This window comes from Lemur catta, chromosome X, assembly GCF_020740605.2.
Source record: "Lemur catta isolate mLemCat1 chromosome X, mLemCat1.pri, whole genome shotgun sequence".
Lineage (NCBI taxonomy): Eukaryota > Metazoa > Chordata > Mammalia > Primates > Lemuridae > Lemur > Lemur catta.
The window spans coordinates 11868519-11891526 of NC_059155.1; the positions used below are offsets into that span (position 1 = coordinate 11868519).

At 39.5% G+C, this 23008-nt stretch overlaps 1 protein-coding gene across 6 annotated transcripts in view; it reads left to right on the forward strand.

The window, feature by feature from the left end:
• The window catches only part of MID2 (midline 2), an 85415-nt gene that overhangs the window by 27678 nt on the left and 34729 nt on the right, over window positions 1-23008 (forward strand). For all 6 annotated transcript variants that reach the window (XM_045537926.1, XM_045537921.1, XM_045537923.1 and 3 more), the window contains exon 3: window positions 1725-1820. In XM_045537926.1, the coding sequence (XP_045393882.1) occupies window positions 1725-1820 (96 nt within the window). The remainder of the gene's footprint in view (window positions 1-1724; window positions 1821-23008) is intronic.

Here is a 23008-nt window from a genome sequence, read left to right on the forward strand (position 1 = left end):
AACAATGAACACGACTAAGGGAAGGAATGCTAGCAGAATAAGGGCCAAGATGTGGGGGTATTACATTTGGAACAGAATTTATGGGATATTAGGATGGTGGGTGAGAGAGGAGTAGAAATTGGGGCAGGTCCTAGAGGAGAAGCAGCTACCAGAACTGAAGATTTGGGAATGGGGAGGAATACAAAAAAGCCCATAATCAATCTAGAGTGAAATAACATTCTATTGTTCACATAGGGAATGGGAGAGAGTAGCTTGCTCAATTCAAAATATGCTAGAGTTCCGAGTACTGTTGTAATCACATCATGTTCAGCAGATCTGCAAAGTGCTCCTAATAGGTACCTAAAACAATCTATGTACCAGTAAGCAATGGTAAGCAATGGCTGTCAGGCTTTGCCTTTTGAAGCCTGGCATCTCTGTGGGTGATGCCTCAATACCAAACAAAGAAAGCCGTGAGAGACAATGCTAGATTTTGATGAATCCCACACTCAAAATACTACCTTTTTTTTTTCTGAAGGAGCCTACTGATAAATATAAAATGTTATAAACAAAAAGACAAAAAAAAAAAATCCTGCACACTGGGGCAAAACTGTGACTGAGGGCTGGAGACCTGAGTTCCAATCCTAACTTTGCCACATACTAATTATATGATTGTGCAAAACACATTAACCCCACTCTGAAGCTCAGTTCTCTCACCAGTAAAATGCTGGCATCTCCTACTTTGTGAGGTTGTTATGATTTTTTTTTTTTTGAGACAGAGTCTCACTCTGTTGCCCAGGCTAGAATGAGTGCCATGGCATCAGCCTAGCTCACAGCAACCTCAAACTCCTGGGCTCGAGCAATCCTCCTGCCTCAGCTTCCCGAGTAGCTGGGACTACAGGCATGAGCCACCATGCCCAGCTAATTTTTTTCTATATATATATGTTTTTAGCTGTCCGTATAATTTTTTTTCTATTTTTAGTAGAGACGGGGTCTCGCTCTTGCTCAGGCTGGTCTTGAACTCCTGAGCTCAAACAATCCACCCGCCTCGGCCTCCCAGAGTGCTAGGATTACAGGTGTGAGCCACCGGGCCCGGCCGATTTTTAAATGGTATATATGAAATTGCCTGGTGTTGTATCTGGCAATCTTTCAATAATGACAGATGGTCCCTGACTTATAATGGTTCAACTTAACAGTTTTTTGACTTTATTATGGTGCAAATGTGATAGGCATTCAGTACGCTCTTTGACTTATGATATGGTTACATCCTTGATTTATGATGGGGTTATACCCATTGTGAGTTGAAAATATCTTAAGTTGAAAATGCACTTTCAGGTTTATGGGAAAGTAACTGCATCGTAAGTCGAGGGGCATCTCTATAGTTTTCTTAGTCTACTCATCTGTAAAAGAGATAAAAATACCTGGATTACTATGAGGGAAAAATGAGATATTGCCTATGAAATACTTGGAAAGTTAAAAATGTTATAGAAAACATAAGATTGCTTTAATGCTAATAAATTCCCACATCCACAAAGTCATGAATGTCATCTTTTTCCTTATATTGAGCAAATGTATGGCATTATTAATTAGCACCTAGAATAGTGCTTGGCCCAGAGCTGGTGCACAATGAATCTTTGAAATATCTGTCTACTGACTGACTGATGTTCACATGACACTGGTTCTCAAGCTCATTGTTCTTTTTTCTCTTCTTCCCTCCTTCCCTCTGGCTTCACACTCTACGATGACAGCAAACCCTGGAGATGAACCTCACCAACCTGGTTAAGCGCAACAGTGAACTAGAAAATCAAATGGCCAAACTAATACAGATCTGCCAGCAGGTTGAGGTATGTAACAGAAACATTTGTGATTCTTTCAGAGAACCTGGATCGGGTGATCCTTTGGGGAACTTCAGTTTTGTCAAAGTGTAGCTGAGTCATTTGGAGTGAAGGACTGAATGGTAGTTCTAGGAAGTCTCATTCCTTTAAGATGCTTGTTCCAAAAAAAGTGACAGATATCTATGGTTAAAAAAAATAGGTTGTGGTGATGGATTGGGGGAACAATAGTCCAAGGGGCAACTCCTTCCCCTTTCCAAACAGTAGGCAGTGTGAGAATCAGACATGCAGTATGTTTCTTCCTTCATCAAACTGGACATTATCAGTCCTTAAAGAGATTACTGGGGTGTCATAGGGAATCCTGGGTCCTTGGGGGTAGGGTGAGTTTCATTCAGTGCAATATTATTTCTGTAACAATATTATCAGGACCGTTTCTCCTCTTCCTAGCCGCTCCTCCCTTCCTCCCCTGCCCATGGTCCTGTCTATACCATGCACCCTACCTGGTCCTCACTCATCACCTTTCCACTTATTCTTGTCATCAACAAATGATAACTGTCTTAAAGTTGTCTGAATTATAAGGTGCTGTATGAGTGTGAGATTTTAAAAAATCATTACCTACATCAAATCTTAGGGCAGAGCTTATAAGAGGAGTTGACCTCTTCTTCAGGGGACATAATAAAAGAAAGATATTATTTCTCTTTCTTGCTCAAGAGCATGAAACTTCAGTTGCAGTATTTGGTTTTGTGTTGATTTTGTTGAAGACCTGATGGCAGAGCTTCAAGTGTAAACAAGATTGGTAGAACATTATAGGATTATTGATGGGTAGTGCTTGGATAAAAATGCTTCAGTTATATTTCGAGCCTGATAGTCTAGTTCTAATCTTACTTGTATGATAGATAGATGTAACAGTTCAAAGTTCATTTTATTTTAAATGATAAAATAATTTTATGAAGATCTCACATCTTAATCCTATCTGAGGATTCCTATTTAAGGGACAGTGGAGGCCGGGCATGGTGGCTCATGCCTATAATCCTAGCGCTCTGGGAGGCCAAGGCAGGAGGATCGCTCGAGATCAAGAGGTTGAGACCAGCCTGAGCAAGAACAAGACCCCGTCTCTACTAAAAAAAAAAGAAAATAGAAAGAAATTAGCTGGACAACTAAAAATATATAGAAAAAAAATTAGCTGGGCCTAGTGGCACATGCCTGTAGTCCCAGCTACTTGGGAGGCTGAGGCAGTAGGATTGCTTGAGCCCAGGAGTTTGAGGTTGCTGTGAGCTAGGCTGACACCACGGCACTCTAGCCTGGGCAACAGAGTGAGACTGTCTCCAAAAAAAAAAAAAAAGACAGTGGAGAATGTTCTTGTAAGGCAAAGAATCCTCTTATTATATGAGTAACCTCCCATCTGCTAATAATTTGGATTTCTTAAAATATTAAAATTCTTCAAGTAGAGTATTTGTATGATAAGGGCACCATAGATGTGTAATCGCTGCTGGGCACTCCATTTGTGTAAGAGAGTGGTGCTATATGCAGGACATACAGGATACTGGTTAAACTCAGGGTTGAGATTGTATTAATAGAATTATGTGGGGGATTTGGGCAGAAGCATAAGGAATGTAAAGAAAGAACACTGGAATGTCAGTTGGAAAACTGTGATCTAGACTTGGCTTTTCCACTAACTGGAAGTGTGAACATAAGTCATTTAGCCTCTTAGCTTCAGTGTCCTTACCTATAAAATGGGAAGTTGAACTGACTATTTGACCTTCAACTTCTTTCCAGATTTCATAGGTCATGATTCTGTGAATGGTTACTTTCTTTATTCCGTTCATTTTCTCTACCATCTCATCCTTTCCAAGAGGGAGAGAAACAACATAGGAAATATTTCAGAGTGGTTTTCAGCTAATCAGAATCCCTCTGTGTTCTACTCTATCAACGTTTCTGATTATGCTGTTAGATTACGGTGTAAGAAATCCACACTGCTGAAGGGACAAGGGAGTATTGTAAGCAGGAGACAAAATAAGGGATCCTTTGGTTTAGAATTTGCATGACTGAAGGTGGAGTTACAGCTAATAGTGAATAAAATGTGGTCAAAAATTATAATCACCTTCCCCATTCTCATTAAAATGATTATTAAGTACAGAGTGGCAAGATGTAGTCAAAATAGCAAAGTAAGCAGTTTATTTTCATTGCTCATTCACTTTAGGACCTCTCAAATGTCTCATCTCCCCAACCCTGAGGAGCTTATCACCCTGACCAGCCTCACCCAAACAGCCCCTGTTCCAACCTTTCCCAGCCTATCCCGCCAATCAAGCCTTTATATTCAGGGCCCTACTCTTTTCAAGTGTCAAGGAGCTGGTCTCATAAAACAATCCATCATTGTGTTAATAAGGGAGGACTCACTCTGGCCTTTTAGGTAACAGGCAATGTTTTAACAGTGCCTTTCTGAAGTTTGGTGTTCCTGCCTGAGTCTTAAGGAGGTGACACCAGTGCTGCCACATGTAAGTAAAGTAGGAGGGAAGAGCAGCCCCACGATGAATCTGCAAAGTAGATATTTAAGAAGCACTCTCAGGGGTGCATGTAGGCCACTGTCTGCTCTAGTTACACAAAAGGTCAACTTTTACTGATACCTCTTTATGCCTGGCATCATACCAGGTGCAAAGAAAACAGCATAGACACAGTATCTATCCCCAAATTCACCCTGATGTGGATATACATGTACAGGAAATATATGTAGACAATGGAATAAAAACATTAACTGAGAACTGGGAAAGAATAATGAGATACTGTTGAGAGTGAGGGCGTATTTTGGGATTTAATTCCACAGTCTATTCAGTTTAGGATTCTGTCTTTGACAGGAACCCTACAGTATGGTTTATGGAAGACCATGGCTGTCCTCTATGGACATCATCCCTTCTGAAAGGTTAGGGATGTGCCCTTAACTTCCTCTTAATAATAGGGTGAATCCAGGCTACTTATTATTCTCATTCAGCACAGAGCCTGTGTGTCCAAAAGCCTTCAGGTCAAGCCTCAGGATTAGAAATGTAGTTAATGAAGGGACTTGAGACTTCATAAAGTCTTATGAATACTTTATAAAATGAATAAATAGCAGGATACTGTCAGTCATGAGAACCAGACACTGAAGGGTGATTTAGAATTTTTCCATTTTATCTAACCCAGATTTGCGTATAGGGCATGACTACATTCATAGTGTAAACCAGGCATTGGGCGGGGGTGGAGGAAGCCAGCTAAGGCACTTCTGAGAAAACTGGAATAGGCTATTTTCCTGCCAAACCTGTTCCCCTTCCTTATTGTCTACAAATGTTTTTGTCATAGATTGACTTTTCATAAAGGGGTCATAAATACTGCCTCCCTATCCTGGTCCTTTCTCCCTGTTCTCTATTCTCCTCAGAAAGTAAACAAAGCTGCAGTCTTCCTATTATTACAGAAACAGAGATTAAGATCACCACAGATTTGGTAGCTGAATTCTATGATAATGTAACTTGTTAATGGTAATTGTAGTTGCTGCCCAGGTTTCAAAATTCAGTAGATAGGCAGCTGGAAAATATTTTCTGTCAGGACTGGAGAGCATGGGAAGGAGGTAGAGGCAGCCCCAAGACTCCCTTTAATCTGGTTAAGGAAGGGCAGGCTTTGACCTTGCTACTCTGGCCACTTGATTTCTATATATAGTTGTTCTTTGTCCGGGCTCATCAGGCATCCTTTGTTTACATTTCCAAAGGAAACTTCTGTATAATGCATAGCCAAGGGAAAATGTATACCAACAGATGGATGCTTCCTCTTGGCTTCCAGGACTTCATGGTTTTGTGACTAATAAACATTTGTGAAAAATAGTGAGGGGGAAAATAATTAAATAGTTAGTAATCAGTTGTCAATGGTTATTTCTTGAGCGTACACTATGTGCTCAGTGTGGTGGGCAATTGGGGGGCTACAAAAGAAATATACATGGTTGATGACCTCCAGGAACTTCTAGTCTAGCTAGGGGAAACAAAGTATCTAGTGAGAAAAAGTATTTATAAAGCAGCTTTTAGTACAGGGAGTACAAATAAATGTAGTGTGGCCCTTGCAACTTTATTTATTTAGTCTTGTTCTTAGCTTTTAGGGCACTGAGCATAGTAAAGGACTTTCCTGGATATTTTGTGGGCTATCTTCCTGTGTTCCTCTCCAGAACTGCTGCAATACAATGAGTTAATCAATCCCAGAAACTCCATGGGCAGTTTGATTTCCTTCTGGCACTTCTCAAGCCTTTTAGAGAGCTGGATGGTATTGCTCTTTAGCCTTAGGAGAAAGAAAAAAAGAAAAAGAGATGAGGTGGAAAAGATGGGGAGGCTTCCCGTAGTTTGGGGAATTTCAGCTTTCTGTCCTGCCATTAGGTCTTAGGTGGCTTGGTGTTCTCCCCTTTCTGCTCCTATTACTCATAGGCAGGGTACTTGACTTGGGAAGGGCAAAATTCTTGGAGTCTACATAATAGATGTCCGACTGCTTCTCCAAGCATTAAAAACAGGTCTTTTAAAATAAATTAATTTTTTAAAAATTCACTGCTATGAGCAATTTCAGCAGATGATCCTTAAATGTTTTGGGGTGGTCAAACTACAAGAAGGAATGGAATCTAAACCATTAAAGCACAAATGTGCTTGTTGGAAAAGCCCTCTACAATTACCGAGTACATAATATGCATAAAATGAAGGACTCATTAGAGAGAAGCGAGTGTAATCAGAGAAAATTTAATGGAGAAAATGTGTTTTAGCCAAATGTTGAAGGAGGAAAAACAATTACTCCCTTTTCAGAGACAGAGAGCAGAGATATTAGTGGAGGTGGAAATGAGCAAATTGTATGGGTAAAGTGGTACCTTAAGCACTGGGTGTATACAGATAAATAGGAAATGGCTCCTGCCCTCAAGGAAGGCACAGATTGGTTGAGAACGTGACAGATAAAATGGCAAATAGAATGTGAAATGATAATTATTGTAATGAAGGTCAATGCAAGATGACTAGCTAGCATGAGGGAAGAAACATCCAATTCTGCCTGAGGAACTTTGGAAAGGCTGCTGAGTGGAAGTAAAAATCAAGTTATCTTGGAATAAGAATAACATTTTGCCAACAAAAATGAGATTAAGGACTGAAGGGGACCACATGCAGGAACACAGAAGGGTGATCAGCGTAGAGGTGTTCAGGGAACCAGCAGAAGTTTGATTTGGCTAGAATGTAAGACATGAAAATCATTGCAAGGGGTGAGTGTGGAGAAGTAGCTCCGGCCCAGATAACAGAGGGCCTTTTATGCCATGTATAGGTGTTTGGACTTTATCCTGAGGAGTCTAGGGAGCTATGGAAGGGTTTTAAACAGGGGAATAACTGGATAAAATATTCATTTAAGAAGGATTTCTATGGCTATAATATGGAGGATGGAGCAAGGGTCAAGGGTCAAAAGTAAAGGCAGAGTCCCAGTTAGACTTTTACAGATCCAGGAAGAGATGAAGGCCCAACCTGAGCCAGTAGCAGTAGGATTAGGGAGGAAGGGATAAATTCCAAATATTTCTAGGTGGTAGAATCAGTATTACTTGTTGATCAGTTAATGGCTGAAGGGGTGAGAGAAAATAAATACTAGGATGATCCAGAGATTTCTGGCTTAGGTGACTGAGTGGATGTTGCCTTTAACTAGTTTAGAAAATACAAAAGGAGTTTAGACATGCAAGGTTTGTTGTGCTGAGGTCAGAGAGTCTGGTATGAAATGCCCAGTAGGCAGCTGGCTCAGGAGGTCAGGAGAGAGGTCTGGGAAAGGGATAGACTTGGAAGTCATCAGCATCTAAGTAGCACTTAAAGCCAAGGAGAATGTGCAGAATGAGAAGAGAGCCTAGGACAGATCTCCAAAACAATTGTTTGTCACTCAAAATACAACAACAAACTGACCTTCCAAAAATGTGTAGAAAGACTGTGGTGCTTTTGATGAGATTACTGAGGGATGGTGTGCGTTTTGAAAATTCAATACCAACAGTAAATTATTCATTTGCGGAAAAAAATCGAAGTTTTAGACATTACCATCATAAAGGCTACAATAATAAGTAACACTTACTGAGAATTTCCTCTGTTCCAGCTGAGCACTTTATATGTGTTAACTCATTTAATCCTTACAGCAATTACATGAGACAGACACTGTTATTATTCCTGCTTTATGGATAAAGAAATAGAGATGCAGAAAGACTTAAGTGATTTGCCGAGGTCATGCTGCTAGTAGGTAACAGAACGGGAATTTGAATCCAGGCACTTTAGCTCTAGAGCCTGTGCCCCTAATCACTCCATTACACTGTGTGTGGCTTACAAGGCCAAGGTACACACCAATTGGATGTCTCTTGTTCATCCCTGGTGGTTCCTGGACCTATCATGAGGAAGACTTGTATGCATAAGGGATATGAAACAGGGATGTGAATTCTGGAGGACAGCAAAGGAGAAACAGAAAGAGCAGTCAAGGGAGGAGGAAAACCAAGAAAAACAGAGGATCAAAATATCAAAGGAGTAAAAGGTCTGCAAGGTGTGGAAGATTTGATAGGGTCCATTGGAGCGAGACATCATAGAAGAAGATATCATTAGTGGCCTTTGAAGGAGAAGGTTCTATGCAAAGGTGAGGATGGAAGATAGCCTCAGAGAGGTCAAGGAGAAAGTAAGTTGTAAGGAAATGTATAATATATTGTAAGAAGTTTGATCATGAAGGTGAAGCAAGAAATAGGGTGCTAGCTATCATCCTTTTGAAGCATAGAAAAGTCAGACTCAAAAATGCATATGTAATGTTCTTGTTGTTTGTTATTCCGTTACTGGGTAGCTAACAATAGGAATCACTAAATCCACTGCTTCTGATCACATATGCTTCAATTCCCTCCCTGACTTGGTGTCCAGCTACTTCTCTGACCCAGGACCCTCTTTCCCAGCCCCAAAGCCTCAGTTTCTACAACTTGCCCCTCCTAGAAATGGTATGTAGGTCCTGGGATGCAGTGTGATGTGCTAGTTTGGAGTTGGACAGGTAGGAGTCATGCTACCTTGTGTAACCTTGAATACATAATTTCTCTGAGTCTCAGTTTCATCATCTATAAAACTTGGGCTAATAATACCTTGAAGAGAGAAAGACAGTACATGTAAAGCACCTGCTACTGTGCCTGACATATAGTTGAAGCTCAATAAACAGTGGTGGTAGTAGTAGTAGGAGAAGGAAGAAGAGGAGGAGGGAGAGAAGGAGAAAGAGGAAGAGGAGGAGGAAGAAGAAAAGTAATAGTAGGAGCAGTTGTTAGTAGCAACAGTACTACTAGTAGTACTTCTAGGCTGCACACCTTTTGCCAGAGACTTCCAGAGGAATTTATCACTTTCTGAGAGTGAGGAGGACAATCATTCCCGAATGGTCACAATTTCAAATTTAACATATATGAACTAGAAAATTCCTTGGGAAGAGGGAGTGGTAATGAAATCAGCAGCAAAAATGTTGGGAATCTTAGCCATGTGACCCTATTTAATAACTCACAAGTACCTCTGCAAAGGTGATGCACTAAAGAGGGTTATTATGCTCAATAAGCTGCTAGTTTGCAGTTACTAATTTAAACACATTTTATTAGTAGGGAAGTGTTCACTGCCTTTCTGCAATAATATCTAAGGGATTCTTTACGTTGATACTTAAGTAAACTTGCCTATTATCCTGCCCAGATTCCTCTTGATTACTGCCTCTAAGCAAGGGCAAAAGAAAAGTTTTAGGGAGGGACACAGGCTTTCATCTCTAGTGGTTTTAAAAAGAGAGAGCGTTCTTTGGGATTTTTAAATGTTAGTAATTAGTCAAAATGTTCTGTGGGTATTTTGTGAGAGAAGAAAGAGCAAGGGGAGTGGACTAATAGTTCCTGAGAAGGATTTGGGCTACTAGCGCCTTGTGAGAATGAAATACCTACTTTGAAACCACCGTGGAGAAAATGGTTTCCGTGAAAAATAGAAAATAAATGCAGTGACCTAGTCAGTCTATTCATTCATACTACTGTAATGACTAATTCAGAGTATTGCATTCAATCTTATTAAGCATATAGTAGTTGACATTTAATATAGACGAAAAGCCTAAATCAACTGTGCAGTCTGAAGTGTGGGCAGAACCTATTTTTATGTTAGAAAACACTTTATTATTTTTCAGATGCCTTTTAAAAAAATACTTTGTGACAATTCTGGATATATTGCAGTAAAATAAAATTTTTGAGAACATTAAATTTTACACTGGAAATATTTGGAGGATATGGACACATGACAGGGTTTAAGGTTAAAATGAGTTAGGATTAATATGGTTTTCCTTCCCCCCCCCCCACAGCTATAGGGCAGGTGAGCTTTCAGGTGTGGTCATGTTTTTATAGCCAAACAGTTTGTATAGGCATATACTCATTCCATTTTTCCACTGTCCTTTGGTGCAAAGCTCATCTTATAGTCCCATTTCCCATCTGCTGCCTTCCTCCTCCAGATCCCATTTCTCAAAGTTCAAATTCCAGGTTACTCACTAAATGACCAGAACACTTGCTTACTTTTGGCCTCTCTTGCTTGCTCCACTCTTTTCACAATCCTCCCAAGTTACCTCATTTACGGTGTGCTCTTAGAAAATTAATGGAACCCTAATAATTTGGCTAAAGCCCTGTCAAGCCTATCTTGTACCTTTAAATGTTCCCAGTTCCACTTCTACGTCCAATCTCTCCTGCCATCAACCCAACCAAAAACAAACAAACAAATTAAAAACTTCAAAATCTAAAACCAAATCAGCACTCACCACAACAGATAAGCACACAGCCATTGAGAAGTCCTTTCCGTGTATGCCTGACTAGAGGAGTCCAGCTATGTGGGATGGTAAACAGGAATTGGATGGGGGAGAGAATCATATTTGAATCATTTCTTCTGGGAACTGTTCTAGAGGCAGTTCTTGTTTCTAATCTCACTTAGTGTCTATGACAACTCTGATATGGTTGGTGATGTTCCCATTTTGCAAATGAGGAAGCTGAGGGTCAGAGAAATTCCATGCCTTACTCAAGGTCACACACATGGTAAGCTGGGTCTCAGTTGTACATCTCTCTGACTCCAAAGTCCATGTTCTTTCTACTGCACTGTGAAGCCTAGTGGAGAAGATGTTTACTTGCTACGGATTCATTTGTGTTCAAATAGGTAGGAGACAGTTCTAGAATACTCACTGTTTTTCTCCACTAAATAGCTCTAGCTCTAGAAGGACATATGGTCCATTTGGGGGATTGGGATTCCTGAATCCATGGTAAGCCTTTTCTATACCGTTGCCATTGGCCTATCTTTGATAGCCCAGAGCAGCTCTCCAAATCCTAACAGCCCCTGGTGGAGTAGGGAGGAGAGGGAGAACTATTGCTCGTGTTGGCAGAAGGAAGCATTAGTGCCCATGATCAGGAACTTAATTTCTCAGATTATTTTTTTGCCATGTGGGGGGTGAAAATAGGGTGGACAACTCCAGGTATCAGCACTGCCCTCAACCATTCAGTCAGTTTATTCTGGGACCCACACATCCTTGCTGAGAGAGACTTCCTGGCTAGTTCCTCCTTCTAGAGCTATATATGACCATGTTTCAGAATAAAAGTAGTTTCGATGAAACACAGGTTTTCTTAACTGCTACAACGTGTTTGGCAGGAAAGATGTACTCTCAAAAGTATACTTGATGTTACCACATTTAAAACAGACTATAAATAATAAATATAATACCACAGTGACTGCAAATATATAGATTTTTCTCAGAAAAAAGAGTGACTGCATTGTTACTATTAATGGTGGACGCATGTCCTTTGATGGAATGATTATTGAGAAGTACATGCACATCCAGGAAATCAGCTATTTACTACCTCAGGACAGAAAGAGAATCTCATACCTCAGTCCTTTGCCACTACCTCTCCTCTTACCTAAATCAAATTTGAATCCAAGTTTACCCTATCTCAGGCAATTCTAGGACCTCTCCATTACTCCTAAGAGCTTCAAGTGCATGAGCTCATTTAATCTGCCCAATAACCTGATGAGGTACCTACTATTCTCATTCTCATTTTACAGATGGGGAAACTGAGTCACAGAGTGGGCAATTAATTTGTACAAAGTCACACAGGGAGTATGTGGCAGAGTGAGGGTTTGCATCCAGTTTGACTCTAAAGTCTTATGCTCTTAACCACTATGCTATATTAAAAGTGAGGGGCAAATCTAATAAGATTCATCAATCCATGGCTCTATGTGCAATGTTTTGCAAGTCGCTGATTATTGTGCTTATGGTCTGGGTGATGACAGATGTCTGTCTGTATGACCAGTCTTGGTATGTTATGTGAGTGTGTGTCCATGTGGGATCAACGTGGTGTGATACTAACTGGAGCGGTATTTGGGCATGCCTTTGTGGTGGTAGTCTCTACAGCATGCATCATAATGCCCTTGCACGTGCTATGCATCTGTCTGTTTCATAGGTGGCTGCCTGGGTGTTCATCTCTCATATGTGTGTGTGGGGGGGGTATATGTGGAAAGAGGATATATGTGGAAAGAGAGATATGTTGTCCAGTGAGAGAATTAGTGTTTAAACAGGGTCATGAAGACTGCTTTGACCTCTTGGTTTTTTTTTTTTTCCCCTACTCAGAGGGTTACTTTCAATCCTTTGGTGCTTTCCCCATATAAGGTGAGAAACTGGGACAAAACTGGAGGCGGTTGCCTTTTGTTATCTCTGATCGGAAACGTTGTCTCTTCTGTTCAGAGCAAGCTTTCCTCTTCCATATCCAAAGCCTGTTCCAGCTTCTCCTTAGTAACATCAAAGGCACAAAACTGTAGAATAATTTCTAAACCAATAAAACTAGCTAAAAGAGAGTATTGTACCAATGGGAGTCCATGTCGCATAGAACTACACAGTTCCACCCTTAGCTCCCCCACCCCATCTATATATGAGTAATCATGCAGTGTCACAGAACAACAGGCATATGAATGCCGAAAAATGCCTTATTAGAAAAATCTCAGGTGCATGGGCAAGCTCAGGACATGAGGAAGATTAGAGAAGAGGGTGGAAGGACTAGGCAGGGAAGGATCACAATAGTATGTAAAAAGGAAGGAGAAACAATCACAAAATGCCAGTTTACTCTATAGTGCACATACAATGAAATTCTTGCAAAATGTGTGGGGTGTTCTAGAACCTGAAGAGCTCTGAACATTTTTGGCCCCGTGAGGCTATCTGGGATTCTGATTACCACCCACTCATCAGCCAAGTAGTCCAAGCCATTTGGGGAGGATTCCATTGGCCTTAAAATGAAATGGAGTTTATATTATACTGGTAGCTCAGAGAGAACACTTGTATTTAAGCGGTAAAAATCTGATATCACAGATGAGTAGCAAATTGTATATTGTCTGCATGCCAAAGAGTAGAATTAAACACCTTCATGCTTTCACACTACATTTCTGTCAAAAACAGGATATTGTCAGCAAACCATCTGGAGGGGGAAAAGAAAAACAAAAAACCACTGACCTACAGTGAGTACTTCCAAGCCCCATGGTAACCCAGTGACACATAGTTAGCCCAGAAGGTGAAAGCAAATGGTGTTCCTAGGGTTTTGGTGTTTATTATTTATGGTCTTTAAAAAAACACCCTTATAAAGAGTCAGTACAACTTCTGTCACTTTTTCCTTTGTGGACATTTATTAAAAAGTATTTATTAAGCTTTACCATATGTTTACATTGTGCTCAGTGCTATAGAGGACTATAGCAGGCGTATAAGTCACTATCCTTGTCTTCAAGGACTTTATAGCCTAGTTGGGAAATCAGAACTAGCGGTATGAAGCAATGGCAAGCAATGGAAAATAAAATAATTTAGTGCTAAATTGTGTGATATGAACTGTAGGTGCTATAGGAATTCAGAGGAGAGGGAGACTGAAAAAGGCTAACATTCATCACCATCATCGATAGCTAACGTTTATTGACATTTAATATGCTCCAGGTATTGTGCCAAGTGCTTTACATGCATCATCTCATTTAATCGTCTCAACTACCTCTGAGATAGGCACTGTTAATATCCCCAGTTTTCAGATGAGGAAACTCAGACAGATAGCTAAGTGACTTATTCCAGGGCAGTGATTAGAGATGAGGCTTAGAGAGGCACAGAGGGTCCTGATTACAAAGGATCTTAAAAGCCATGTTAAGATGTTTGTAATTTATCCTAAGGTCAGAGGGAAGCCAGTTGAAATTTTATACAAAGCCGTTTTAAGCATGGGCATAGTGTGTTTTTAGAAACACTACGTTGCCTGGCTGTTGGATTAAGAACATATCAGGTAAATAAAAGACTGGAGACAGAGAGACTAGTTAGGGTGACTGTTGTAGCACAGTGCTTGGCACATAGTAGGCACTCAACATATATTTGTTGGATGGATGGATGGATTAATTTAAGGAAGAGATTCTGGTGGACACATCTAAAATTTGGTGGACAGATTATTGTAGAAGTAAGAATAAGAAAGGATAGAAAGGGATAGCTTTGAATTATATTTAACAGGTAAAATTTATGGGATATGATGATTAATTGGATGTGGGGAAGGAGAAAGAGAAGTTAAGAATGATGTCCTGGGTTTCTGAGGAAACATTAGAGAAGAATCAGATTTAATGGAAAAGGCTGTGGGAAGGAGATGAGTTCAGTTTTGGAAATACTGAGTTTGTGGTGCCTGTGGTTATGCAAATGAAAACATTCAGTAAGCAGTTAGATATATGGGTCTAAATTTCAGGAGAGAGATTTAGGATGGAGATAAATATAAGCGAAGCAAATGGGGCTCTTTGAGGTGATGGAATTGTTCTAAAATTGGATTGTGGTAATGGTTGCACAACTCTGCAAATTTACCCCAAATCACTGAATTGTCTATTAAAATGAGTGAATTTTATGGCATGCAAATTATATATGAATAAAGCTCTTAAAATTAAAAAATATATAAGCAAGGCACTGGTGTATAGGTGGTAATTAAGGCCTTAGAAATGGATGAGGTCACCTAAGACTGTGTGCTACAACTCTCAAAATACTGGCTTCTAAGGTCCAGGCAAAGGAGTTGGAGTGATCAGAAGAAAAACTAGGAAAATTAGTATCGTGGAAGCTGAGGGAAGAGAGTATTTTCAAGAGAAGTGAATGGATGATCTTTTTTATAATGCTATGAGAGACTTAAATGTCTTTAAATGCCAATGAGGAGGAGCCAGTTGACAGGGAGAAGTTGAATGAAGGAGAGAGAGAGGAAGATTGATCAAGTGGGGGACCCCAAGGGGACAGGAGAGGATGGAACGCAGAGCATAGGTAGATGGATGAATTTTCTAGAGAAAGAGAGATACCACTTCTTTTGTCATAGGAGAGAAAGAAAGATGTTTGAGGATGCAGTTATGTTTGTTAATTGATTTGTTGTGAGAATTTGAGGGAATCCTCTGGGATGAGTTCTATTTTCTCTGTGAAGAAGGAAGTAAATGATTTTACTTAGTGAGAAAGGAGGTGGTGGGGCAGAAGCTTTTAGGACTGTAGAGATTTGAATTAGCTACTGTGGAGATGTGAATAGAGCTGTTAAGAGAAACATGAGGGTAATAGGAAACTTTAAGAGCCTGCTTAATGCTGGACACCACAAATTTAAAGGGAAATCAATGTATGCTTTTGTAGTCAGCATATAGGTAATAATTAAAACCGTGAGAATGAATGAAATTGTCCAGGAAGAGAAAATGGATTAGGTGAGGAGAAGGATACACACACACACACACACACACACACACACACACACACACACACACACACACTCTACACATATAACTGTGTGATACTAATTTTTTTTTTTAAGAAACAGGGTCTTGCTTTGTTGTCCAGGCTGGAGTGCAGTGACATGATCATAGCTCACTGTAACATCGAACTCCTAGGCTAAAGCAATCCTCCCACTTCAGCCTCCCAAGTAGCTGGGACTACAGCTGTGTGTCCTCACACGTGGCTAATTTTCTTACTTTTTTGTAGAAATAGGGTCTTGCTATGTTGTCCAGGCTAGTCTTGAACTCCTGGCCTCAAACGATCCTCCTGCCTCAGCCTCCCAAAGTGCTGGGATTATAGGCGTGAGCCATTGCACTTGGCCTATATGTGTGATATTATTAATCTTTTACCTGTCACATGTATTGCAATTTTTTCCCAGTTTGTCTTTTCTGTATTTTCCGTATGGCTTTTGTTTTCTTCTGGCTTGCGGAAGAAGGTCTTCCTATCCTTAAACTGTCTTTTAATATTTCCAGTGATTTTACTTTTTATATTTTAGGTCTTTAATACACCTAGAATTTATTTTAGGGTATGAGGTTTTGATTTATTTTAGGATACGTAGTTTTGTTTTCTTCCAGATAGATAACTGTTATGCCAAGCCCACTTATTAAAAGAACAGTCCTTTTCCCATTGAATGGATATTCTAGCTTTGCCATATACTGGGTTTCTCTCTCTTTTTTTTTTTTTTATTGAGACAGAGTCTCACTCTGTTGCCTGGGCTAGAGTGCCATGGCATTAGCCTAGCTGACAGCAATCTGAAACTCCTGGGCTCAAGTGATCCTTCTGCCTCAGCCTCCTGAGTAGCTGGGACTACAGGCATGCGCCACCATGCCTGGCTAATTTTTTTTTTTTTTATATTTTTAGTTGTCCAGCTAATTTCTTTCTATTTTTAGTAGAGATGGGGTCTGGCTCTTGCTCAGGCTGGTCTCGAACTCCTGAGGTTAAACCATCCATCCGCCTCGGCCTCCCAGAATGCTAGGATTACAGGCATGAGCCACAGCACCCGACCCATATATTGGGTTTCCATATGTACTTGCATCTATTCTAGACTTGATTCTGTTGCACTGATTTAATTTTCTATTCCTATGCCAGTACCTTACTATTAATATTTTGATTATGGTGGCTTTATGGTCAGTTTTAACATTTGGTAATATCTGATATTTCTTTTCATAAGTTTCTTGCTGTTTTCAGATATTTGTTTCTCCATATGCATTTAAAAATAATTTTATGCAATTAGAAAATATTCAATTTCTATCATGATTATTATTGTATTACAGTTATATATTAATTTTGAGAAGAAATACATTTTTATGATGTTATGTTTTCCCATCCAGAATCATGGTATATCTCTGCATGTTTTCAGGTTTTGTTTTTGGGATCTTCTCTCTAATATTTCCTTGTTTTCTTCAAATAGGTACAGTGCCTTTTTTGTTAAGTTGATTCTTAGGTATTTTGTGGTCTTGTCCCCATTGTGAATGAGTTACTTTTCTATTTCCGTTTTTAAAAAGCATATGGAGAAGAGCTTTTGGTTTTGTGTATTTTCTTTTCTTTTTTCTTTTTTTTTTTTTTGAGACAGAGTCTCGCTCTGTTGCCCGGGCTAGAGTGAGTGCCGTGGCGTCAGCCTAGCTCACAGCAACCTCAAACTCCTGGGCTCAAGCGATCCTGCTGAATCAGCCTCCTGAGTAGCTGGAACTACAGGCATGTGCCACCATGCCCGGCTAATTTTTTCTATATATATTTTTAGTTGGCCGGATAATTTCTTTCTATTTTTAGTAGAGACGGGGTCTCACTCTTGCTCAGGCTGGTCTCGAACTCCTGACCTTGAGCGATCCACCCACCTGGGCCTCCCAGAGTGCTAGGATTACAGGCGTGACCCACCGTGCCCAGCCATTTTGTGCATTTTCTTATATATAATAATCATACTGTATTGATAAGTTTAGATTTAAAAAAAAACTATAGACTATTGCATTTATCTGAGATACTTATATATCCTTTATCAATATTTATACCAATTATTTCATTTTGTCGTTTTCTTTTGCCTCAGCTAAAACATTAAAAACACTGTTGGTGGGTCTGGCATGGTGGTTCACGCCTATAATCCCAGCACTTTGGGAGGCTGAGGTGGGAGAATCACTTGAGGCCAGGAGCTTGAGACCAGCCTGGCAGCATAGCAAGACCTCGTCTCTACAAAACAAAATAAAATTAGCCAGGCATGGTGGCACTCACCTGTATTCTCAGCTACTCAGGAGACTGAGGCAGGAAGATCACCTGAGCCCCGACGTTCAAGGCTGCAGTGAGCTATGATCATGCCATTGCACTCCAGCCTGGGTGACAGAGCAAGACCTTGTCTCTTAAAAAAACAAAAAACTTATTGGAAGGGCCTTAGAATTTCACCATTTAGTATGATGTTTGGTCTTTGTTTTTCATCATATTTAAAAGTTGTCTTCTATTTATTTTTTTAGAGTTTTCATTTGGGCTGGCTGCTGTATTTTGCTTAAAAACATTTTAGAATGTATTAATGTAATATAACCCCATATGTTGACGTATTTTCTAATGTCAAATCATTCTTTTATTTTTGGAATAAACCCTGTTTGGCTATGGCATTTTATTCCTTTGTTGCCCTGCTAGATTTCGTATTCTACTTAGAATTTTTCTGTATATAATCAGAAGCGGAATCAAGCTATAGTGTTATTATTTCTGATATCTTTTTTAGATTTCCGGCATTGTGGCATTATATTAGATTCAGTAAATGCATTTGGAGTCTTTTTATCTTTCTCTGTGGTTTTCAGTAGTTTAAATAGCATAGGAATGATCTGTACTTTCACAAGTTTTTGGAACTCAGCTCTAACACCATCTGGACCTGGAACCTTTAAAAAAAAATTACAGATCATTAATCACCTTTCCAATCTGGTCTAAAGTTACCAGACTCTTGAGGTTTTGTTACTGCTTCTTGGATAAAACTATTTAATAGAGTTTTCAAACACGTGCCATAGGTTGCATATAATAGTCCCTTATAACTGGTTTAATATCTATCCAGAGGTGTGCTGGAGCTGGCTTTCCAATACTGTGATTTTTTTTGCCATCTTTGGGTTTAGTGGCTACATATTGGTAACTTAACATCCACTGTAGTGGGAGTTTTTTTATGCCATGGAAATCAGCAAGCACCACAAATTATGGCTTTTTTGTTTTTTGTTTTTGTTTTTTTTTTTGAGAGCCAATTGTTAAATATTTACCAGCACACTATTGTCTGTATCTATGAGTGTATCTCCCTTTTCATTGTTAGTATTGTATTTTTTGTTTTGTTTTGCTTTCTTTCTTTTTGCTTAATCAGAATTTTCAAAGAACCAGCTTTTTATTTTAATTATCCTTTGTAGAGTAGTTTCATTCAGATTTCACTAATTTCAGTTCCTTAAAAATGAGTTCCCTCTTCCTAATTACTTTTATTTTGTCTTTTTCCAGTTTCTCAAATTGAGTGATTCACTCATTTATTTTCAATCTTTATATATTTTCCTGAGTAGAGCTTTAACTGTATCCCATAATATATATTTTGGTATTAAGTGTGTATACTTTCATTATTTTCTTTCTTTTTTTTTTTTTTTGAGACAGAGTCTCGCTCTGTTGCCCGGGCTAGAGTGAGTGCCGTGGCGTCAGCCTAGCTCACAGCAACCTCAAACTCCTGGGCTCAAGCGATCCTCCTGCCTCAGCCTCCCGAGTAGCTGGGACTACAGGCATGCGCCACCATGTCCGGCTAATTTTTTCTATATAGATTTTTAGTTGGCCAGATAATTTCTTTCTATTTTTAGTAGAGATGGGGTCTCGCTCTTGCTCAGGCTGGTCTCGAACTCCTGACCTCGAGCGATCCACCCGCCTCGGCTTCCCAGAGTGTTAGGATTACAGGCGTGAGCCACCGCGCCCGGCCAATTATTTTCTGTAAAATTCAAAATTTCAGTTTTATTCTCCTCTTTACTTACAAGCTTGTTTAGGAGTATGTTTCTTTCTTTCTTTCTTTTTTTTTTAAGACAGAGTCTCGCCTCTGTTGCCGGGGCTAGAGTGCCATGGCGTCAGCCTAGCTCTCAGCAACCTCAAACTCCTGGGCTCAAGTGATCCTCCTGCCTCAGCCTCCCGAGTAGCTGGGACTACAGGCATGCGCCACCATGCCCGTCTAATTTTTTCTATATATTTTTAGTTGTCCAGCTAATTTCTTTCTATTTTTTTAGTAGAGATGGAGTCTTATTCTTGCTCAGGCTGGTCTCGAACTCCTGAGCTGAAACGATCCTCCCGCCTCAGCCCCCCAGAGTGCTAGAATTATAGGCGTGAGCCACTGCGCCCGGCCAGAGTATGTTTCTTAACTTTCAAGTAGTTAAGGATTTTGTCTTTTTGTTATTTCATTCTTATTTTATAGGATAATGATCAGAGATGGAGAGTATAAATTCTTTGTTTATGATAAATTGTGAATGTTCCATGAATATAAAAGAAGAATCTATTATTTTCTGTAGGATACCCAGTTTTCCATGTAACTATTAAATTGATGTATTGATTGTTTTTTTCAAATGTTATTATTTTCAAGTCTGCTTATTTTTTTACTTGATCTGTCAATTTCAACTATAACTGTATCTATTTTCTTATTATTTTTCTTTCTGTTTTTAAGAGTAGTTCCTGGAAGTAAAATTGACAGTTTAATGCAAAGCCACATTTTTAAAATTTATTGATACATATTGTCAACAATCTCTGTTTACCAAGGCAATTTATACTCCCACAAGAAATGTACGAGGGAGCAGGTGGTGAATTTCTATTTTCCTTTACCATGCTGTTACAGAATGCTACTCAATTCTGGAACCTACTCCTAGCCTTTTTGGTCATCTCTGTAAGAGAAAAATTCTTGGATGCCAGGCAGTTGAGAGCAGAAGTTCCCACTGGGTTAGGGTTAGGGCTGACAAAATTGATGGCTGTCATCCAGTGGGCCTAGTGGCTGTCATCCAGTGGGCCCCGTTACGAATAAGACTGTTGAGTCTTTGAGAGTTGGGTTGCTTCAGTAGAAAAAGAGGTCAGAGAAATCAGAAGCAGTTTTGATTAAGCAGTTAAATGTCCCCATGTTGGACTTAAGTACTTTCCTCCACAATTTCTGCCATCCTCACATCACCCATGTTTCCCACTCTCTTTGTTCTGCCCAGTGATGACCTTTTCTTCTCTCCAATATCTGCTTCAAAACTTGTTTGCTGAGACACTGAAATTCACAGTGCTGTGAGAATGAATAGAAACTACCGTACAGGAGTCTGCTTTTTCATAAAGAACATATATTCCTGAAGGTGGAACTCAATAATTAGGGTGAAAGGGGGTGCATAGTACTGATGGGATCTTTTTTTCACTAGGAAACAGCAGTAATTAATTATTCATTAGAAATATAGGTGGCCTTTCCCAGGCGTGGTGTGTCATGCCTATTATCCCAGCATTTTGGGAGGCCAAAGCAAGAGGATCACTTGAAGCCAGGAGTTTGAGACCAGCCAGGGCAACACAGCAAGACCCTGTCTCTACAAAAAAATTTTTTTTAAAAAACCAGCCAGATGGGGTGGCACATGCCTGTAGTCTTAGCTACTCGGGAGGCTGAGGTCAGAAGATCGCTTGAGCCCAGAAGTTGAGGTTGCAGTGAGCTCTGATCATGCCATTGCACTCCAGCCTGGGCAACAGAGCAAGATCCTATGTCTAGGCCATAAAAAAAAGGCAATATACATGACCTTTAAAAAATAAGTATTAAATTCCTCTTCATAAAGTACCTGATTCAAACAAATCAACTATAAAAGTATATAGCTTTATGCAATTGGGAAAATTTAAATATGGAGCAAGCATTAGATGAATGATATTAACGAATTATTTTAATCATTGTGATTATGCAATAAAATGTCTTTTGTTTTTGAAATGCGAACTGAAGTATCAATGAAATAAGATAATGTCTTGGATTTGCTGTAAAATACTTCAGAAAAGGGAGAGAATAGATTAAACAAGAAAAATGTTGATGGCTTTTGAAGCTGGGGATGGGCACATGAGATTTCATCATATTCTCTAGTTTTAAATATTCTCAATTTCATAATAAAAATGTTTAAAATGGTAATATAATAGTAACATATATTTTCACTGCAACCAGTAAAAAAGTAATCAAAATGCCTAAGGAAAACATTTGAAAGTTTTCCCTACTTTCTTTCCAGTCAAAATCTATGGCCTAGCCTTTTTTAAAATACCAAATCCATTTTTATCAAAATCTTATATCCCCACTCTCAAGACCAGCCTAACTTTCTTCCATGCCCAGTTTATCTTCCTTTTTGTCACATTGTTTGAAGCTCCTCAGTGAGGAAAATGTGACAACAGGGAAATATCATGGGAAATTGGCTGTTGAGGAGGTGCATTCTTTATTAGAAAATATATTTGAAATCTGGTGGTGAGTATGTGAGAGCTTGAACCTAATAAAAGATCATAGACCCAAATTGCTGCAGTATATTCAGACCAAAGGCGCTGAATTTGTTAGCTCATTATCCAAATAAGTTCTACCTAGCCTTTTAGGTTCTAGGTGAAATAAAGAATGATTTATCCAGATTTTATAGAATAGAAGTCATTTCTGAGTAATAACTAAAGTCCTTAAATTACTTAGGAACACATTCATGTGTACACACATACACAAGTTATAAGTTCCAAACCTATCTCAAATAAGCAGCAAAAGATTATGGAAGTATCAGTTGTAAACAATAAACCATGAATAGTTGAAATGCCAGCCTATTTTACAGTAAGATAAGTAAGTAGAGACATAAATCAAAGCCTGAATTTCAGCTTTTTGGGAAAGAAGTACTGTACTGCATGTTTCCAGACCAGCGTAGCAAGTTGGGGTGGGGGAGGAGTGGGGAAGGAAATCCATATTTATTTAGCTCCTACTGTGGTCCAGGTAGTGTGCTAAGATCTTTATCTCTATTATCTCATTGGATTCTCACAACCACTTGTCAGATAGGTAATATTGTTTTTATTTTACCAGTCAAAAAGATAAGGTCAGAGATGTTAAGTGACTTGTCTGAAGTCACTTGGCTTACAAGTGTCAAAGCTAGAATTCAGACTCAGGCCTGCTTGACTTCAAATCCAGAGCTCTTTCCACTCTACTTTGTTGCCTCCTGGGAGAAAAAAAGGTGCTGAGAAGAAATGGAAACTTAGTACAGGGAAATCCTCAAAAGAAAGGGAGGATGGTTTTTCCTCCCCCCCTCACCCACCCCGAAAAAGTTTTAGTTATAAAGACAACAAAAAAAGGGCAGAGTTACTCTGACAGTTAGAATGGAACATGGGTAATCTGCAGGGGCCCTGGCCTTGGAGTTAGGAAGCCCAGTTTGGGTTGTAACTCTGTCATTTGCTAGCTTATATCCTTTGATAATTCACTTTACCTC